We start from the raw sequence: 21,262 nt of genomic DNA, 5'->3' as shown, positions 1-21,262 counted from the left end.
TGTCAACGAGCATAGTTATGTGCCCCACGTATGACTAACCAAGTATTTTAATCTAGAACCCAAATTTTCTTTGCAAACGTAATGATAAACACAGCATTTCTCTACAGGAAGATATCTCCTGTCTCACTCTCAACTACAGTGTTTGATTTATTTAAAGCCATGTCCTTACCATTTGGCAGATTGGGCTGGATGTCTTCTGGATTCTGCTGCCATCACTGGGTCTGTGTTCAGTTAATGCTACTCTGGTAGCATGCCCATAAAAAATTGTTTTTTGAAATACTCATAAAGTTGCTTAAATTTGTCAACACATATCTGAGTAGGTTTCAAATCGTAAACGAGGGTAGAATCACTTTTTTAAAAGCCTACTTGTATTTCACACCATATGAAGTGAGGGGCCCTGAGTAAGGGACAAGGGAACAAATTACCTCTTCAAAAAGCAGCTCATAGGAGGTTGGAAGGGAGACAAGGAAAGAGGCACATAAGCAAGAGGACATAACAGGAGAAAAATGCTAAGGAAGACAGAGAAGAACAGAGCATACTTGAAATTAAGGCTTCTCCACCATCCATGCTTTTAAAATAACTGTTCCATTTTGCCTTGGTTTGAGATGAGCATTTAGGAGGGGAAGGAAGAATAACAGACTTTTTAAAGCCAATTCTCAAGAATAATTTTAAAATCTCAATCTTTTAAAAAGTAACCAAATCATTATGAAGACAAATCCACTTTGAACAAATTAAATGCCAGCTTACATGGTGTAAAACATAATGTCTCTTGGAACGTCCAAAACATAGTTTCATTCTACTAGTGAGGATACCTGCAAGTTTGACAGGCTCAACCAATGCCATTAAAAGGAAGTTTTGCCTACACGCCAATTCCTTTTAAAATTAAATTTCTACTACAGTCTGGGACTGTGGAGGATCATTATTAATCACCGTGGCTGAAGCAGTCTCAAAGTGGACACATTCTCACCAGGACTGACTGCTCGTGATGACTGAGTAACAACCTAACCGGGGGTGCCAATGCCCCCTCCCAGGCCACCCTGTTTACATAAACCACACGCCTGGACCTTCCTCCTCTATATGCTGTCTTTAAACTACACAAATAATGTTCCTCCTGGCCTTTGCCAACTCCCTGGGGAAGTGCTATGAGGGAATGACATAATTTTTAGGGCAAATTTAGGGCTCTGAAGAGAAGTGTGGTGTGCCACTCTAAAGAAGCAGAGATAAAATATAAAACTGATTGTCATCCTTACTTTCACAGAGCATTCTAATATTCCAGATATAAAATGCTTCAATGAGTTCTTAGTTAAATGCCTTACTGATTTCCGAGTTTCTCTGTTTGTAAATGGTTGGTACTTGGCACATCTGTAAAATGAAGGGGTCTTTCGAAAATATTGCCAGGAAGATGACCTATTTTCCACTTTCTCTCTAGGCCGGTTCACATCACCAGATGATGCCGGATATGGCACAAATCCAGAGAAAACAACTTTTTCTTGGTCTTTCAGTGGCTGTTTACGAGTATACAACAAGTGCTTTATACCTGCAAGCTCATTAGATGGATGGGCCTTCCTTTGATTCCATTCTATAGTGTGTGTACTTTCATATGGCATTACATCCTCACCTCCTCCCATAGTGAACCCCAACTTCCAAACAAACATTTGTCAGGGACTATTTTGCATGAGATTGATTTTCTTTTCCACTGTGGCATCTGTTTATAAATGCATCCTACAAAAGGGAAGAACAACAGGTGCCTCACTTTTCCTTAACTCAGATTTGATACCAGGTAGTTATTCTCATTGGTTGAGGGTTTAGTATATAGATTTATTTTATGGAGTCCTCTTCTGAGGTATATGCGGTCTGCTTGGAAATCATAAAGATCTTACCCATTTACCTAATGCCCTACATGGACCCCCTTCTTTTTTTTTCCCCCGTAACTTGCTGGCAAGGACTGTTTAGATCATTCATATTCAGTGAATGCCCAAAATAAAATGAAGGAAAAAAATTTCAACTTTAAAATTGGACAAAAACATTGTAGGAAAAAAAAGAAGGAACCATTTTGTAGATAAACTTCATGCTCTGGTGTTGAAAGTTAAGGTCCACAAATCAAAAAGCAGTCATTTCTACAGAGCTAGGCTTTTCCACTGCTCTCTCAGTGAATCACGCTGTGGTTAGTTGAAAGTGCTGTTCACATAATAAATTAACCACCTCATTTCCTTCATCACCAAAATATACATAGCACCCCCATACAGATTTGTTTTAATAAAAGTAATAAAGCAAGCCCAGAGGTTATGGCTGTTATGACATAATCACACCTCTGAGATTTAAAAACACTCACTTGCACATCATGCCTCAAAAAGTCTTTGCAAGCCCCACTCCAATGAAACCTAACTGCACTCATACCCTCTGGCCCCCATTTATTCCAAATAAATAATGAAACAAAAGTCTTGTATATGTCATGAGAAAATTCTCCCTTTCAATTATACATTTGAAAAGAAAATACATCTTTTTTAATAGTACTGTACAATAAACAGCTTGGGTAGCCTGATCTAGATTATTAAGGAAAATATATCACCAGATTTGAGTGTACAAAGAAGACAGCCAACTAGCCTACCATCTCACTCTTCTAAAGTTAGTTGTTCAAAAAGATAAACACTGCATATATTTCTTTTTGTGGAACTGAGAAACAATCTTCATTCTATGCAAATTAACTTTTCTTACCTGTAATATTTAAAATTATTGAGAAAAACCCAGAAAAAAAAATCTCTTATCAATACAATTTTTCCTCAATACAGACTTTTCCCCTTAGAATTCCCTTCTATGATCACCAGAAAGAAAGACACAATAACACAATCGTCTATAGCATAAGATAGATTTAGTGGAGAAATGTACCATGAGTGAACTCACAACATAATTTAATGAGGCGTTTTCCTGTCTGCATCACATTATAATCACTTCGCAGGCAGGGATCATTTCTTACCTAAATTCTATAAACCTCACAGTCCTTTCTACAGGATCATGTGTTTAATACATACTGTCATTAAGATAATGATGATACCTTCCCCTTGAATTTAAAATGTAATATAATCTTACAAGTAATTAAACTTACCTGTGCTATTCTTAAAGACCATGATCAACACCCACCCCCAACACACACATATAAAGGAATGAGTTAATCAATATTCCTAAACAATATCAGAAATTCAGAATACAGTTTTTAAATTCTCAGAAGTGACCCTCCTACACATTTTATTTCTCTTCCCAATTGCTATAATTATCTAACACAATCTTATATTTGGATTTTCAACAATCCTTTCTAAAATGAACATTACTATAATACAGTTTTTTGCACTGAGTAAAGAACTACATCCGAGGTTCTCTTAGATGCCAGTTATCTACACGTAATTATATACCAATATTTACCAAAACAGAAGTAACATCTACATGACGGTCAGAATTAAACATTTTTGGAATAATCTTATTCCACCATTTTTAGTCTATAGACTATCCATCCACACGCAACCAATATCAGAGCTATCTAGTATACTAAAAACTTCCTTAGGGTTTTGTGGCAAGCAAAGATAAAATTATTAAGAACTTCCATAAACTTACATTCTAATAGATAATTTCACTTTAAAGGAAAGATTCTATTCCAGTGAATTCCATTGCAACAAAGATTTTTCTTTGATAAATATATTACTCTGTATTAGTCACAGGTCCTTAGAAATACTGATTTAGTCACAATCAAAGAACATTCCTCTGTAAGTGCTCCCTCTGATCTGTCACTGTAAGAATTATTTCCGCAGAGAATAGAATATGCATTGTAGAGGGGAGAAAGGAATGAAGAGGTATGTGCTAAATTAAAGAACTCTAGTTCTTTCATCAATAGCAATCCTCCTTCATTTTCCACAGTCATTCTCACTCCAACTACATGGCTATTCTAAGGCTCTCTGCTTCTAAATTTGCAAACCGTTCTCCTGAAAAGATTCACTAAAAAAAAATTCTAGTAACTAACATTTCAGGTTTACCCAACAAAAACTTTAAGTGAGAGGCTACAAAATTTGGTGTGTTCACAATAGAGTTAAAAAATAAAATAAATGAGCAACTATACTTATAATCTATCATTAATTTATTCAGCAAATACTCACTGAATATCCTTTGTGTGCCAGGTCCTGGGAGCTGTGGATACAGAGGTGGAAATACCCTGACCTCATATAAGGGTTTACATTACATTCCACTAGAGGAGACAGACAGTAAACAAAAGAATAGTATGATTTCAGAAATTTAAAAAACTAGCTGTTCCTTTTTTTTTGGAGAGAAGGGGCATAAAACAGTAGGCTCCTACTTCACAGAGAAAATAAAACTATACAGGTAGGGGGGCAACCCTTCCCAGTCCTGCTCTCTTCCACCTCTTCCCAGCCACCCACACTCCAGGAGCTGCTCTCTTCTGAACTCTTGTCCATTTCCTTCCTTAGGCTGTTTGCTGGGCAAGCTGTGAGTGTCTTCAAGCATCCAGCTTCCTCCCTCTCCAGCATCTTCAACTTCTACTTCTACCTCCTTCCTATCAACACTTGAACACATTCAAATCCTGACCTCCTTAAAAAACACTCTTCTTTAAAGATTTGTATACACTTGTCTCTAAGTGCTTCCCTTTCCTTCAGTTCTCAATCTACTTCTGACTTCTGTCTCCACCACTACAATGAAATTATTCTTGTTATGGCCACCATCAACATTTTGAAAATTAAACATGAAAGATACGTTTTCAGTTCTTATCCTACCTTTATCTTTGCAGTGTTTTATAATATTGATTTTTGCATGTTCAAACTCTCATCTCCCCTAAAATACTGGCATGTCCTGATTTTCCTCTTACGTTACATATACTACAATGTGCATTCAAAGCACCTGGAAATCTTGTTAAAATCAGATTCTGATTGATTAGCTCTGGGGTGGGGCCCAAGAGGCTTTCGGTAAAGTCTCTTGCTACCCAAAGTGTAATCCACAGACCCATGGCATTGGTATTACCTGGGAATCTATTAGAAACGCAGATTCTCACGCCCCACCTTAGATCAAGTGAATGAGAATCTGTAGTTTAACAAGATCTGGAAGGGTTTTATATGCACATTCAAGCTTGAGAAGCATTAGAGACCAGTGGTTCTCAAACTTTAGCCATTAAAGCACAGATTAAAGCACCCCATTAAAACACCCCACCCCCAGAATTCGTGATCCTATAGGTCTGGGAAGGGAGTGCAAGGATTTGCATTTCTAACAAGTTCTCAGATGATACTGATGCTGCTGGTCTAGGGACCATACTTTAAGAACCAATGGTTCTCAACCCTGCCTGTACATTAGAAGCACCTGTGGAATTTTAAAAAGTTTGTTGATATCTGGGGCCTACCCTCAAACCCATTAAACTAAAATCTCTGGGAATGTGGCCTAGGCTAGGTATTTTTAAAAGCTCCCCTGCTTAATCTGAAGGTTTCTAATTTACATAATTTAAAAGCATGTGGTGAAAAGAAAATAGTATAGGATGAATGCTAGTCATATCATAATATAATATAAGGAACACCAAGCACCCACCAAACAACTTAAGAAATAAAATACTATAAATATAGTTGAAAATCCTGGTATATCCCTCCCAGTTCCCATTCTCCTCCCATTCCATGCACCACCCGAGGTAACCACTATCTTAAATTCTAGAACTTATTTCTATATTCTTACTATATATACAGTCATGGGCCACATAAGGACGTTTCAGTCAATGACAGACCACATATACACAGTGGTCCCATAAGATTAGTACCATATACTAGGTAGGTAGAACATTACTAGGTGTGTAGAACATCACTCTGCTGTTCGCACAATGTCAAAATCACCTCATGACACATTTCTCAGAACATATCCCCATCGTTAAGCAATGCATGACTGTATTGGTATTCATAAATAATGTGTAGTATTATTTTTCATATTTTAAATTTTAAACCAATCATATAACACTGTATATATTCTGCACCTTGCTTTCTCTCTTAATATTATGTCTTATGAGGTTTATCCATATTAATATAGGTAGCTCTAATTGGGTCATCTTCACTCCTATATAATATTCCACTGTCTTAGTATAGTACAGTTTATTTTTCTGTTTTCCAGATGATGGACATACTGTTTCCAAATTTTCACTACTATAATTACTGCTTCAGTGAATTTTTTGTGTGTATCTTCTTGTGCATATGTGAGAGAATTTTTCAATGCTATATATCTAGCAACAGAACTGTTGAGTTGAAGAGAATCCCCATCTCCAACTTTACTAATTTCCAATTGCTCTCCAAAGAGATTGTACCAATTTATACTCCTACAAGTAATGTACAAGATTGCCAGTGCTCCACATGGTTACTAAAATCCAAATTGTCAGACTAATTTTTGATAAGCTGAAAGGTTTCCCAAAGTGGCTTTAGTTTGCATTTCCCCAATTACTAGTGAGAGTGATAATTTTTTCTGTATCTTTATTGTTTCTTGGCATCTCTTCTTCTGTCAATGGCCTGTTCATAACCCTTGCCTATTTCTCTGTTGAATTATTTGTCTTTTTTTCTCTTGTAGGAAATCTTTATACATTCTGGGTCCTTTATGGGTTAAACATATTGCAAGTACCTTCTCCCTGTCTGTGGATTTTCTATATACTGTTTTCCGATTCAGAGACATTTTAGATTTTAATGCAGCAGAATTTATTAATCTTTTCCCTTATAGCAGTACTTTTAACGTCATGTGTAATTTTTTCAGTCATCCATGATAATTACTAGTTTTAAACACTGTGAAAATAAAGTTTTAGAAATCCTACTAGTTTGTGCTGATGTATGAAAACTAGAAGGTGAGCTTGAGTAGCAACTGAAATTGATCTTGTTTCACTGTCCAAGGTCAATGACACAAAGAGTAAGCAAACAAAAGATAAAAGAAATTAGATATTTCATTATTAATAATTTAAGGTATTATTGGTAAAAGGTTCTTCAAATCATACTAACATTTCACATTTCTTTTAAAGATAAGTAACGGTATTATACTAGGGTGTGTGTGTATACACATGGTTCATTACATTGTCGGTGATTTCTAAGAATCCAAAAAAACTAAAGCTAACACTTCAATGTAGGAAGCATAATCCATCCTGATGTGAAAAAAATACCCAGAATAGAAATTTTAAAACTTTAAGTTCAAGGAATAATTAGCAAATTCTAATACATGAGTTTAGTTGATACTCCCAGTCAAGGTCAATTACTTGTTTTTGTTCAGTTATGGGAAACAGTTCAGCTATGGTTACAAATGAACGAAATACTTGAATTGCAAGGCTAAGTTTGAATTTCATTCATAACATCCAGTAAAGCAGAGATTCAGGTATAGCCCCTATCCTAGGACTTATAGTTAAGGGACAAGATTATAAAAACATTTTGGTAAGGAACCTATCTGTGTGAATGAATAATGACTTATTTTTAGAACAATTTCCTCTATGTTTCACCTTTGTGTTTTATCTGTTTCAAAATACTGCTGTAGTATAGGGGACAAAAATCTAGGCAAAAGTCATCTAAGTGAATGTCCATAGGGCAGACTCTTTTCTATATCCCACTCTATTAATAACAACAAATAATTAAGGGATTAAAATGTTTAAAAGGATTTGGGCAAACAATACAGGACAGATGAGGAATCTTATTACCTTTTAGAGACATAAAGTAAAACTACATTTCATAATCCCTACATGTTACCTATAAAATAGTTTTAAACATAGTAATGTCACCACTGAGGAGTGATTTTTTTGTTTTTACCCAGAACTGACACTAGAGAGGGGGTAGGGAAACAAAATACAAATTCCCACCTTTGAGGTTTTACCATGAAAAATTTCAGCTGGGAAGATGATTTTCCTTTTATAGTGACTCCTCATTAGCTATAATAATGAGGAATAAAGATGGCCTGGACATAGAAAATCCACTAAGTGTGCCAAAAACTCATTTTGGAAAACCATTTCATTCTTTAACAACATCAAATGACCTAACAGAAAGGCACAAAAGGAGGAAGAGGACTGTTCTGTCTTTCCTACTTTACTGTGCATGCTCATTAACAATTAGAGGTGTTAATGAGCATGTAAGTATCTAAAACATGGTCCAAAGAAGAAATAACCGGCAAGTAAATCCAACTTACTTAAGTTGTGCTCTCAGGATACGACAAGGCCAAGCTAAACCACCATTCCCCACGTCCCACAGTACTCAACAGAGCCAATCCTGCATCATCCTGCTCTCACCCTCGAGTGTTTTCTTGGGAGTAACACCAAGCCACTTTCCAGCAAAGTCTTTGGGGGTCAGTCAGGGATATGTTGTCATTTGACCACACTGGCTGCCTCTCTGTCCAGAAATAATGACAGGCATGTGTTTTTAAAATCAGCTCTCCCCCTTTTCTAAGACAAGGATTGGAGTGTTGTCTTTAGCATTTTAGCTGTCATTAAACCACAAGAATTTTAGTTTCTATTGAAATAATAATATTATGGCTTCTATTATTTCATCTAACTATTTAACATTCTTTCTTTGAACAGCTTTCATTTTTAAAATCAGTGATGTTTGTCCAGCTACTCATATTTTAAATCAGAATAAATACAAGTATTAAATTTATACCAAAAGCATTTAGAGGTCTCAACTAAAAAGAAATTCAGGGGTCGGCCCGGTGGCGTAGTGGTTAAGTTCACGCGCTCCCCTTCAGCGGCCCAGGGTTTGCGGTTTGGACCTACACACCGCTCATCAAGCCATGCTGTGGCAGTGTCCCATACACAAAATAGAGGAAAACTGGCACAGATGTTAGCTCAGGGCGAATCTTCCTCAAGCAAAAAGAGGAAGATTGGCAACAGATGTTAGCTCAGGGCCAATCTTCCTCACCAAAAAAAAAGAAAGAAAGAAATTCAGTCCCACTCTGGTTGTATTGAAAGTCCATGTATTGTATCGAGGCTTAAAATTAAGTGGCCCATTGGCTGGGATATGGAAATGGATATATATTTTACAACAAATTTTTCCTAATACATATTCACTATAGAAAGTTTGAAAAGAAGTAGGAAAGAAGAAAATAAAAATCTCTAATGACACCAACAAAGATATAAATATCAGACTTGCTAGGTATTTTTTTTCCTTCAGTATAAATGCATATCTGTATTTTTTAAACACAAATTGGTTTTATTCTGTAGCAACAACTTTATTGCAATTTAAAAGTACTATGTCAAGAACAATTTCTCACGTCATTAAATCTTCCTTGAAAGCCTGAATGTTTAATGGTTGTATAATATTTCAACTGATGGATATACCATAATTCATTTAATTATTCTACTATTATAGTTGCTTCCAATATTTTGCTATAACAGCAAACTTGTATATAAATCTTATGAGTAGTTCCTATTACTGCCTTAGAAGAGATCCCTAAAGGGAGAACTACCAGGTCAAAGGGAGGCATTTTTTAAAAGCGCATCTTGACAGATATTTATTTGCTAGAAACAACAATTTACAATTTAGGTATGTGAATACTCCTTTCACTGTATCATTCTAACTTGCACAGATACTTTATTATTTTATTACAACTGGACTCAATTGTTAGCTTGAAATAATATCTACTCATTAACTTGGGTTTCTTTGATAAAGAGAGAAATTTATATTTTATCTATGGTAAATGGTATGCAGAAGCTCTTTATATATTTCATGTAAATGTTTTATACAAACTAACATAAAATTGTGTACAAATCAACAAGAAAACACCAAAACCTTAATAATAAAATATTATATAGTTACATACATATGGATTTGTGGCAAATAATTTCCCTAGTTTATCATCTGGCTTTAAATTTATGTGTTAAATGACCTAGTAAATCCACTCCTAGTTATATATCCAAGAGGAATGAAAACACATATCATAAAAATTTATATGCAAATGTTCATGGTAGCATTATTCATTATAGCCCAAAAGCAGAAATAATCAAAATTTCCATCAATGGATGAATGGATATACAAAATGTGCTCTATATATACAATGGAATACTATTCACCCATAAAAAGGAATGAAATTCTGAAACATGTTACAGCATGGATGAACCTTGAAAACACTATACTAAGTGAAAGAAGCCACTCACAAAAGGCCACATTTTGTATGATTCCACTTATATGAAATATCCAAAATAGACAAACCTATAGAGACAAATAGTAACTAGTAATTGCCTAGGGCTGGGAAAGAAGTGGGTGATGGAGAGTGACTGCTAATGGATACAGGGTTTCTCTTTAGGGTGATGAAAATGTTTGAAAATTAGATTGTGGTAACAGTTTCACAACCCTATGAATCTGAATAGTACTAAAAATCATTGACTTGTACACTTTAAGTGGGTGAATTTATGTATATATGCATGTATGTATGTATGGTATATGATTATATCTCAATAAAACTGTTTTTAAAATGTATGTTTTAATATACTGCGGTCTACTAAGACTTCTATAAAAAAAGTGAATTTGTCTTCTAATTTTAGAAGTTTTTAACATTGCATATTTTCTGAAGCTATGTTGTTAGATAACAGAATGCTCAGGGCAATTATATCTTTTTGGGAGGCTGTATCTGTTAACAGGAAATATCTCTCTTGGATCTGTTTAATATATTTTGCCTTAAATTCTATTTCCTCTGATAGTCATATTGCTATGATTTTCTTTTTCATTCATGTGGAATCTTTTTCTCCAAATTTCTAATATTAAGCTTGCTTTTTTCTTTAGAACTACTTCTTGCACATATCTAGCTTAGAGCTATATTTTATTTTTAAAAGTCTGAGATTCTACAGGGCTGGTCTGGTTGCATAGTGGTTAAGTTCGTGTGCTCCGTTTTCGTGGTCTGGGGTTCGCAGGTTCGGATCCCAGGCGCAGACCTACACATGGCTCATCAAGCCATGCTGTGGCAGCATCCCACACACAAAACAGAAGAAGACTGGCACAGATGCTAGCTCAGGGACAATCTTCCTTACCCAAAAAAAAAAAAAAAAAGTCTGAGATTCTATTTACAGGGAATTTAATCCATTCACCTTTACCTACTACCTATACTTATTCCTGTCATCACATATTTTATTTACTACACTTTCTTGTTTTCTTTTCTCTGCCTTCGATTGGAATAATAAACTTTTCATTTTTTTACTCTCATGATTTATATTAAATATCCTATTTGTGATTATTCTTCATATATTTCAGATTATGATTTTCTAACAAATTATAGAATTAATCTATATCTGAATCTTTTTCCTGAAAAAGAATCCTAATAATTTACCACTTTTTTTCCTTCTACCCTTCCATGTTGAGCTGATCTGATCAGACTCATATATTTAAAGATTAACATTCTAGATAAAAAACTATGAGACTCAACTATACATTTTATTGTGTGTGTGTGTGTATTGTAAAGCTCTCCACTGTTTCCTTACCTCAGTACTGTTTCCTCAAGACGTGCCTTTCTCTTTTTTGTGCCCCCATGCCACCTCTTTTTTGGTCAGGAGTACTGCCATAAATAATTCTTTCAAAGAAGGTGACAGAGATATGTTCTGAGAAATGTGTCATTAGGTGATTCTGTCATTGTGTGAACATCATAGAGTGTAGTAACACACACCTAGGTGGTATAGCCTACTACACACCTAGGCTATATGGTACTAATCTTATGGGACCACTGTTGGATATGCGGTTCATCAGTGACCGAAATGTCCCTATGCGGTGCATGACTGGAACAGGACTGACATCAATTTGATTCTTTCCTTTGTAGATAAACTATGTTTGCTCTCTGGAAGCTTTTTCTCAGTTCCTCTTTATCACTAGCATTCTGAAATTTCATATGAAGGCACTTGAGTGTAGCTCTTTTGTTATTCTTTTATTCAGTATTCATTAGGCCTTTTCAAAAGATTTATCTGTCTTCAGTTTGGAGAAATTTCCTATTATTTCTGTGATTATAACTCTCATCCATTCTCTTTACTTATTTGAATCCTCTATGAAATGAATGTTAAAGCTTTAGAATATCCTCTACATCATCTGGCTTTTTGTTCATGCTTTGCACCTTTTTTCAGCTGAAGACTACATTCTACAGAATCTCTTAGCTCAATCTTCCAATTCATTAATTTGCTTTTAGCTATATCCACTCTATTTAGCCCAGTTGTGGGGTTTTTTCTTTTGTCAAGCATATTTTCTTGTTTTTTTTTTTTGTGAGGAGGACCAGTCCTGAGCTAACATTCAATGCCAATCCTCCTCTTTTTTGCTGAGGAAGACTGGCCCTGGGCTAACATCCGTGCCCATCTTCCTCGACTGTATATGGAACGCCACCACAGCATGGCTTAACAAGCGGTGCGTTGATGCACACCCGGGATCCGAACCGGCGAACCCTGGGCCACCGCAGTGGAGCACGTGCACTTGACTGCTTGTGCCACCGGGCCGGCCCCAACAAGCATATATTTTAATTCTAAGATTGGTTTAATTTCATTCTATCCCATGTTTGTTTTATAAATGCAATAACCTCTCATCTCTCTGTGAATATTAATTTTACTTATTTCAAAGTCTGTTGCCTATTCATTGTTTCATTGTTATTTTTTACTTAAGTTTGGCGCTTCATTTTTCCATCATAAGTTTTCCTCAAATGTTTAGTGATTCTTGGTAGCAAGATCATTTCAGAGTCCCTACTTGTCTGTGTATGCTGTTTTTGTTTGCCATCATCTGCCTCCAGTGACAATGTGGAAAATGTGGGATATCTTCCCAAGTGTCAGGTATATGTTGGGAGTTTGTCTTTCCAGGATAAGGCTCCTTGAGCTTCCTGACAATCAAAGGCTACTTGAGCGATGTCCCAGCCTCTCTGGCCTCTGGGTTATACTCAGTGCTTTAACTTGGATTCACAGTATATCGGGGGAGGGGGTCACTATGGGCTTAGCCACTCTATATGCACCTCCTTATCTAATACTACAGGCCCCCTCCCCACTACTTGAATATGGCTCTGGTTTGAGAACACTACTGGTCTGTATATTTTGAACTATGGCTCCACCAGCTTTTATTTTCCTGGGGATGTGATTCCTCATGTTTAGTATCTTTCAGGAATTCCTGAAATTTCCATTCACTGATGGGACTCTTCCTTGTTTTCCCAGGGTATTATTAATGTATTCATATAAGTGTGTGTTTATACAGGTACACATATGTATGTACAGCTTTTCTGTCATCTTACGGAATTTGGAGTTGTGGATATGCCAGTGGGGGTGGTAATGCGTTAAAGAATATCATGAGCTCAGCGTCCACCTTGATCACTTTCTCAGTGTCATTATTTGCTAAAAAGTTCATATTCCAATGTTAATATGGCTATTTCTCTAAATCTCAGACTTGCATATCCAACTTCTATTTGACACCTTTTCTTGGATTTCTTACAGGCATCTCAAACTCAACATGCCCAAACCTAAATTACTAATCTATCCCCACCAAATCTACTCTAATCAGGCATCATCCACACACCAGGACCCTTGGAGTAAATTCTTGACAACTCCCTTTCCCTCACTTACCACCAAGTAGTCCCTACAAAATAGATTTAACTTCTTTCCATTTCTACTGCCATTAACTTTGTCCAAGCCACCATCATCTCTCACTTGGGCTAGTGGAATAGCCTCTGAATTGGCCTTACTGCTTCTCCTCTTCCCCTCTATGTCAGTCTCCCCAGAGTAGCCAGAGTTAATGTTTATAAGTAAAAATATCACATCATTCGCTTGCTTAAAACTCTTTCATTACTTCTCACTGCTGCTGGAATGAATTCCAAACTCTTTCATGTTAAACACTATCTCTGAAGAACCCGGAGGCTAGGTCCATGCTATTTACTTAAAGACCTCTTTGATGCCAATAGCTTATTAGCCTGCCTGGGTTCTCTAAGTCTGACTTTCTCTTTTCTTTGTTCTACCACCTTGCTGAGGTATTCCATAACTTCATCTTGAATTAATATAGCTACAATTCCTCTTAACTACAATGCCTATATCATAAAACTGCTATAATCATACTCTTTAGATACTAGGCATTTTTATCTATCTAGAGCTAGATCAGTCCCTTCACCAACTATCCTTGCCAAATGAACAAGTCCAGTTAAAGGTCTGGATGCCTCTTAGTCTAACTTGTTTTAAAATGGTAATATTCCCAGTTAAGTCCCAATATGTGACAGATTAGTCCAGGATTTGTGTGTGATCCTGGGTAAAAATCCTAACTACTCGAGGACACAGCTTCTCTTTCTGTCACATGAGGGGGTAGGGTTGTACGATTTCTAAGGTCTCTTCCATTTCTAGTGCTCACAGATTCCATGACCTAACATAATATTTCTTTAGAGAAAGTGTAGTACCCATCACTCAAATCCCATGAAAATTATACAGAGGGTAATATTCTGTTTCAGGTTTAAGAAGGACTTGCACCAAAGAGGAAAATAATTCAACTTGAGGTTTCTGGAGACAACTTAAGCCACCACAGATTCACTTTGCCAAGATTTAGTGATGTCCTCAATTGCCCAACGAACACACACAACCTCAAGAATTGAAAATATAGTAACCAACAACAACCAGCACTATTACTACTATTACTATTACACAGTAACAATAATTGAAAAGTTTTAGCTCATACCAAGTAATGACCAAAAACTAACTATAATAATCAAACAGGAATGGAAAACAGAAAAAAAAAATAAGGCATAGTAGGTAGCAAAGGCTTCTTCCTGAAAGATCAATAAAGATCAATAGTTCATACTGGTTTACACAAAAAGCCAACATATCCCCCTTATTCCATATCCCCTCCGTTTCTATAATAATGTAGAAAGGAAAGGCTCTCCAGATTAAGTTACTAGTCTGATCTAATGTTTTAATAGTCTTTAAATCTGACTACAGTCAATTCTAAGTCTCGATCAAAACCATAAAGACAAGGAAAAAAAAAAAAGATTCCCTCCTTCCCCAATAACTTATAACTCCTAACTATCTTCCTACAAACTGTATAACCTTTGAAAATGGGAATCTATTCCCACTGACACTTAATTACTATGTCAAGTTTGGGGACTACTCTTTGCATTGATGGATTTCATAAATTAAATGATCCACATTGCTTTACCTGATACATTCCAACTCCAATGTGCTTTGGCTCAATTTTTACCAGCTCGGCTAATGGATCTTGTACACGCCTTGCTATGGAAACTGAAAAAACAGAATCAGAAAACAAGTATGGCTTAATGTGAAAAGCAGTACCCAGATAATTATATATGTTAGTTTCTCATAATGCAAGTATTTAATTACATCCCTCTTCATCTCCCCACAAAAAAACCAACGATTTAACTAAGTTTCAAAGTTCCCTTTGTTTCACACAAAATTTCAGGATTAATTATGTTACCAGAATCCCTAGGCATTTCTGAGTACAAATAAATTGAAAGGGTTATACATTTGGAAAAACAAATAAAACACTTAGTTGCTATACTTAGAACACAATTACCTCTTCATTCTTTAAATACAGCATAGTAGCATTCCTCACACTTTAAAGAACAAGTAGATATTTGTTTTACTTTTAAATAATCCTGCATTATTATAAATATGACATACATTTATAGGTCAAATATGTTTATTAGGACTAGATCCTGATAATGATGAGTAAATGACGAAATCATATCTTATTGCAGCCAGAGACCAAGTCTAGTCTAGTGACTACACTTGTATTGCCTTGAATATGATTGCAAGATTACCCCGTAAAGTGATCTGAATTCCAACTACTTGTCTCCTAATACACACAGTCCTAATCACATCCCTTTCTTGACCATCACGATCCACATTCAAGAGACTTGAGAGTTAATGTCAAACATGCTTTTATTTGTGTGACGATTTTACTTGGTCATCATTTATTGTCATCATTTTTTTAACCAAATGCTAACAAACTTTCATATCTAATTTAGCTTATAAGATAGATTTAGCTAGAGAAAAGAAATTTAATATGAATCTTAAGGACACTTCTAAAGGCAGTTCTTTTCTTTTCCATGTGGCATAGTTACATTGAGTCCTTACATATGAACAGCTTTCATTTTATAAACACATGAATGCTAGTCAGTGTCACCTACTCATATAGAAGGTTGGATGAAATATAAATTCATTAAGTGAAAACATTAAGGCCATCAACATGAAAACAAGACCATGCCTGTTTTCATGTTAAACTGTCCAAAGTCTGGCAACAGAAGCCACCTCTTACAAGTGACTATCAGATTCCCCAGTCACTGATTTGTACCACCTCTCATCAGAGATAAGATCCACTGTGAACACCAAGTTCACTGGACGGTCACTCAAGTCTTTTTCATATCTTTTATTATTACTTCTAACATACCGTGACAATGGCAGCTTGCAAAGCAAGCTCAGAGAGCAATAAGCTGGTGTCACACATTTTGCCTATTTCTCCCACAGAGGAGATGGGGATTCTAGAAGGCCTTCACATACACCTTTCTTTCCAAACTTCACAAAAGGTTAATTAGTGCAAGCATTGCAGGTTATAGGAGAAATGCTTTCATCTAATAAGCACATTTATAATTACACATTGAAAATATATGCCACCAGAGAAACACCTGAAATTACCTAAAAGCAAATATTATTTCTTTATTCTAGCCTTTAAAGATATAATGCAACAAGAATAATTTTCAAACACATACATACATTGCCAAAATACTTTCCGATAAAAAAACAACAGCAACAACCCACAACAGTAAACCAAGTTAAAGATATAGGCATCAGAACATTAACTGTGTAGGAAGGCAGTATTAGAAATTCAACAAAAGGATATCGATAATAGGTAAATCTCTCAAATTTTCCCCTTCAGGAAAACCCACATTACGAAAACCTAAACATTGAAACTGGTTAGAACAGTTGTATAATTTGATAAGTGTGGGTAGATTCCCATATTTAAAAATTTCTGAAATACACAAAAGGATTTTAAACTAATTTCTACCTGGTTCCCTTCTAACTGGTTCACAGCTAGTGTCTCCTTTGTTCATCCTAATATTGCTAAATGCAGCAACAATGGATTGGAAATGATGGTTTCTAGGTGACATATTAATTCTACAATAAGTCCTAAGAGTCTCTGGAGTTACAGCATCCCTAATAAACAACCTCAAAATAGATCCTAGTATTTCTAAAATTGGTATTTCCCTTTCAGATGCTGTTCACTCTATATAGCATAAAAACCCAAGTATGGAAGAGATGGGAGGGAGGAGGAGGGAGGGAGATGAACACTGTTTAAAGAATTCAAAAAGTAGTATGTCTAAGTTTTGGGGAAAAGATGGTGCTGTTTTCCTGCTGGCAGGATAACCAAAAAAAGAGTTATTTAGTAGACGGTAATAATGCATACCTGTAGGTTGAGACTGATCAGGCTGACAACAGATTCCTGAAAGTAAGAGATAGATAGGCAGTTCAGGCAAAGGGAGTTTAGTAGATTGCTCATGAAGAGAATGAAGAGAGAGAAAGAGTCATGGCCCAAAACTTGGGGCACATTCACATTTTGAAATAGAAAAGAGAAGGGGGAAACGGTGAAAAAGGCAGAGAATAAATGGTGAGGAAAGCATAGTAATAGAAGTAAAAAAGACTTCTGGAAAATGTTAAACATAGAGTTACCATATGTCCCCAAATTTTTACTCCTAGGTACATACTCAAGAGAAATGAAAACATATGTCCACATAAAATGTTGGACATGAATGTTCACAGCAGCATTATTCATAACACCAAAAAAGTGAAAAAAAAAAAACCCAAAGGTCCATCAAATGATGAATGGATGAACAAAATGCGGTATACTCATACAATGGAAAATTATTTGCTAATAAAAAGGAAAGGAATAAAGTACCGATACATGCTACAACATGGATGAACCTTGAAAACATTATGCTAAGTGAAAGAAGCCAGTCACAAAAGACCACATATTGTAGTGATTCCATTTATATGAAATGTCCAGAATAGGCAAATCCACATACACAGAAAGTAGATTAGTGTTTGCCAAGGGTTAGGTGGGAAGAAGGCAAGGCGGACTGACTGCTAATGGGTATGGGGTTTCTATTTGGGGTGATGAAAATGTTCTAAAATTGAATAGTGGCAGTGGTTGCACAATTCTGACTATACTAAAAAACACTGACTTATATACTTTAAAAGGGTAAATTTTATCCTAAATAAATTATATCTCAATGAAGCTCTGTTATCTATTTTTTAAATGCAGTATGTCCAAATCTATGCTAAAAACTATTTTGCCCACATATGATGTCAATATTTCTCTGTATCACTGGTACTATTCACCATTGTTCAGGAAATTCTAGTCAATGCAACTGGACAAGAAAGAAGGTATAATTACCGAAAAGACAGAAACTAGACTATTATTATTATTTGCAGATGATGACTGTCTACTTGAAAAAACCCAAACAAGTCAACTGAAAAAATATCAGAACTAATAAGATTTCAATCAATTGGCTGGTTTTAAGACACTCAGACAAAAACTGATGCTCTACCATATGACATCAACAATCATTAAGAAAATATCATGGAGGAGAGTCCATTCACTATACATGTGCGCACGTAAGTGTGTGTGTATGTATTGCCTGTGAGTGATAAAAATGAAATGTGGAGAACCTGGGTGAAGATACAAATTTAACAGAATTTCACTTTATATTCTATAGAATTTTAAAAATATTAATTAAATGGCTCTAAAATTATTATGAAAAGAAGAAATGTGTAAGAAAAGTATAATTTAAAAAAAGATTAAAGCAAGTTATATTATAAGCCACAGTAATTGAGACAGTCTTGCATTGTGGCAGACCAGATAAACCAATGAAAAGAGGACAAAAGGTATGTTTAGGAATTTAATTTTTAATAAATGGTAATTTGCTAAATGGTAATGTAACTCAACATGTAAAGGAAGACAATTAATAAGTGACATTGAGACAAAAAGTTAAGCACTAGAGAAAAAAATTATGTTACATACTCCAAAAGGAGGGGAGGGGAGCCCAGATCGAGTGAAGATTACCACCCTAAAAGGTAAGCAACCAGGCTACCTCATAGAGTTAAGCAGGTTGTACAGTGCACAACCTGCACAGCCACAGGCAATAGTAGCCTTGAAAGCAACATTTCCCCCCAACTCATAATGTGTCTTACATCCAAAGAATAAAAAGAGTTCTACAGGTTTTGGTGTTCAGTTCTATGAAATCTTTAGAATCCTAAAGCTTCTGGAGCAAATAAACATATTGCTTAAGACTGTACTAAACTGTGCTATCTTTAAAATTTGCCTTATTCTGTTACCTAAGAATATCAAAGTGAAAATTTTTATTTTTAAAGTCCAATACTCACCTCATTATATCCTTCCCCTTGACATTAGATAGGAACAAAGATAAGTAAAACTTCCCCATGCTGTCTTTTTTCATTTACAACTCTAAAGTAGAATTTTTTTTCACTATAAAGCTTATTAAAATGTAGCTTTAATAGATGATGCAAATCTATTATAATCTTGATCCTCTAATTAATAATTACACTTTTGAACAAGAAGCTGACAAATCTACTGACCTGATAAAAATATTCTCTCTCTTGATTGTGGTGGTAGTGGTTGTGGTTACTCAACTAGGTTAAGCTTTTCAAAATTCAGCAATGGTGTACCTAAAAACGGTGAATTTTACTGTATGTAAATGTATCTTTAAATGAATGAAATGTCTTTTATTTCTCTAAGGATATCAGATTTTTTCTTCATTCTTCTTCCTTCTATATAGTCTCTATTTTCTCCAAGAATCTCTCCCCCCGCCCCCCACCCACCATGTATTTTGGCATCTGTCTTTCATAGTGTAAGTTTTCCTTACTTGTTAGGTGATCCTTGACTGTCCACCAGGGGCAGGGTACTAAAAAGATGACTGTAAGTGCTTTGCTTAAAGGCGACGTCTGTCAACTGTGGGCTTTACTATAGGGTGATTTGGCCATTTCTTTGTGGATTCTCTTATCTCAGTTACTTTAGGTGTTTTCTCTTGTGTTGGTCAGAATCCCCTAATTCCCTGCATGGAAGATTTAGTCCTCTTTAAGGTCTCTACAACAGCATGTAAATAATTTTTTGATCCCTCTTTTTTCAGTAGGTATTTCGACTCCCATTTATAACCTGTGTCCTCCAGAGTAGAGACTTTCTGTCTAACCCTCTCCAGAGAACAAATCGCCAGTCCTCTGCAAGAGTGAAAGGAGGACAGTTACTCTACTCTGCAGAATGGGAGGTTTAACTGTTTTCTTTTTTTTTAATTGATGTGAAATTCATATAATATAAAATTAACTATTTAAAGTGTACAATTCAGTGGTATTTAGTACACTTATACGTTGTGTGAACTACCACCTCCATCAAGTTTCAAAACATTTTAAATACCCTAAAAGAAAACCTTGTACCCATTAAGCAGTCCTTCTCTATCCCCTCCTCTCCCTGGTCCCTGGCAACCACCAATTGGCTTTCTGTCTCTACAGATCTGCCTATTCCGGACATTTCATATAAAAGTAATCATATAATATGTGACATTTTGTGTTTGGCTTCTTTCACTTGGCATGTTTTCAAGGTTCATCATTTATAGCATATATCAGTACTTCATTCTTTTTTATGGCTGAAAATAATATTCCATTGTGTGGATATACCACATTTTGTTTATCCATTCATCCGCTGATCGACATTTGGGTTGTTTCCAGCTTTGGGGTATTGTGAATAGTGCTGCTTTCAGTATTTGTGTACACATATTTGCTTGAGTACCTGTTTTCAACTCTTTGAGTATCTACCTAGGAGTAGAATTGCTGGGTTGTATGGTTTTCTGTGTTTAACTTGGTCTAACTGCTTTTTAAACAGACTTGCAATCAATCCTCTTATTTACACCTGCCCTCAGTCCTCCCAAGATACTTCTAAAGGTGCTTGGGGCATTTCCTGAGTCTACAGGGGTTCCATGATCTATTTCAGGTTAGTTCTCTGTTTTCTACAATGCTTTCTGAGTTTTCAACATTCTCAAGTTGGCTAGATCACTTATTACTCAGCCATCTGCTTTCCAGCTTCAAAACTATTTTTGCTGTTATCTCCTCTCCCATGTTCCCTGTCCTAGTGAGTTTATGCCTTCCTTCTATCAAGTTACTGTCACTTTCATGGGACTTTAGAAGAGAGTACAGGAACAACAGGTATACTCAATCTTCCATTTTAAATCAGAAATCCATAATAAATATTTTAGCATCCTCTATCTACTATTCTATCCATCC

The 21,262-nt window shown here is 35.7% G+C and overlaps 1 protein-coding gene across 3 annotated transcripts in view; it reads right to left on the bottom strand.

The window, feature by feature from the left end:
- Nucleotides 1-21,262, bottom strand: part of SRBD1 (S1 RNA binding domain 1) — a 213,504-nt gene that overhangs the window by 67,052 nt on the left and 125,190 nt on the right. For all 3 annotated transcript variants that reach the window (XM_004436692.3, XM_004436691.2, XM_087436821.1), the window contains exon 16: nucleotides 15,114-15,196. In XM_004436692.3, the coding sequence (XP_004436749.3) occupies nucleotides 15,114-15,196 (83 nt within the window). The remainder of the gene's footprint in view (nucleotides 1-15,113; nucleotides 15,197-21,262) is intronic.

Source organism: Ceratotherium simum, chromosome 11 (genome assembly GCF_057802395.1).
Source record: "Ceratotherium simum simum isolate JZ-2026a chromosome 11, ASM5780239v1, whole genome shotgun sequence".
Taxonomy (NCBI): Eukaryota; Metazoa; Chordata; class Mammalia; order Perissodactyla; family Rhinocerotidae; genus Ceratotherium; species Ceratotherium simum.
The sequence above is the reverse complement of the archived record's forward strand: the minus strand, read 5'-3'. Positions and strand labels throughout refer to the sequence as shown.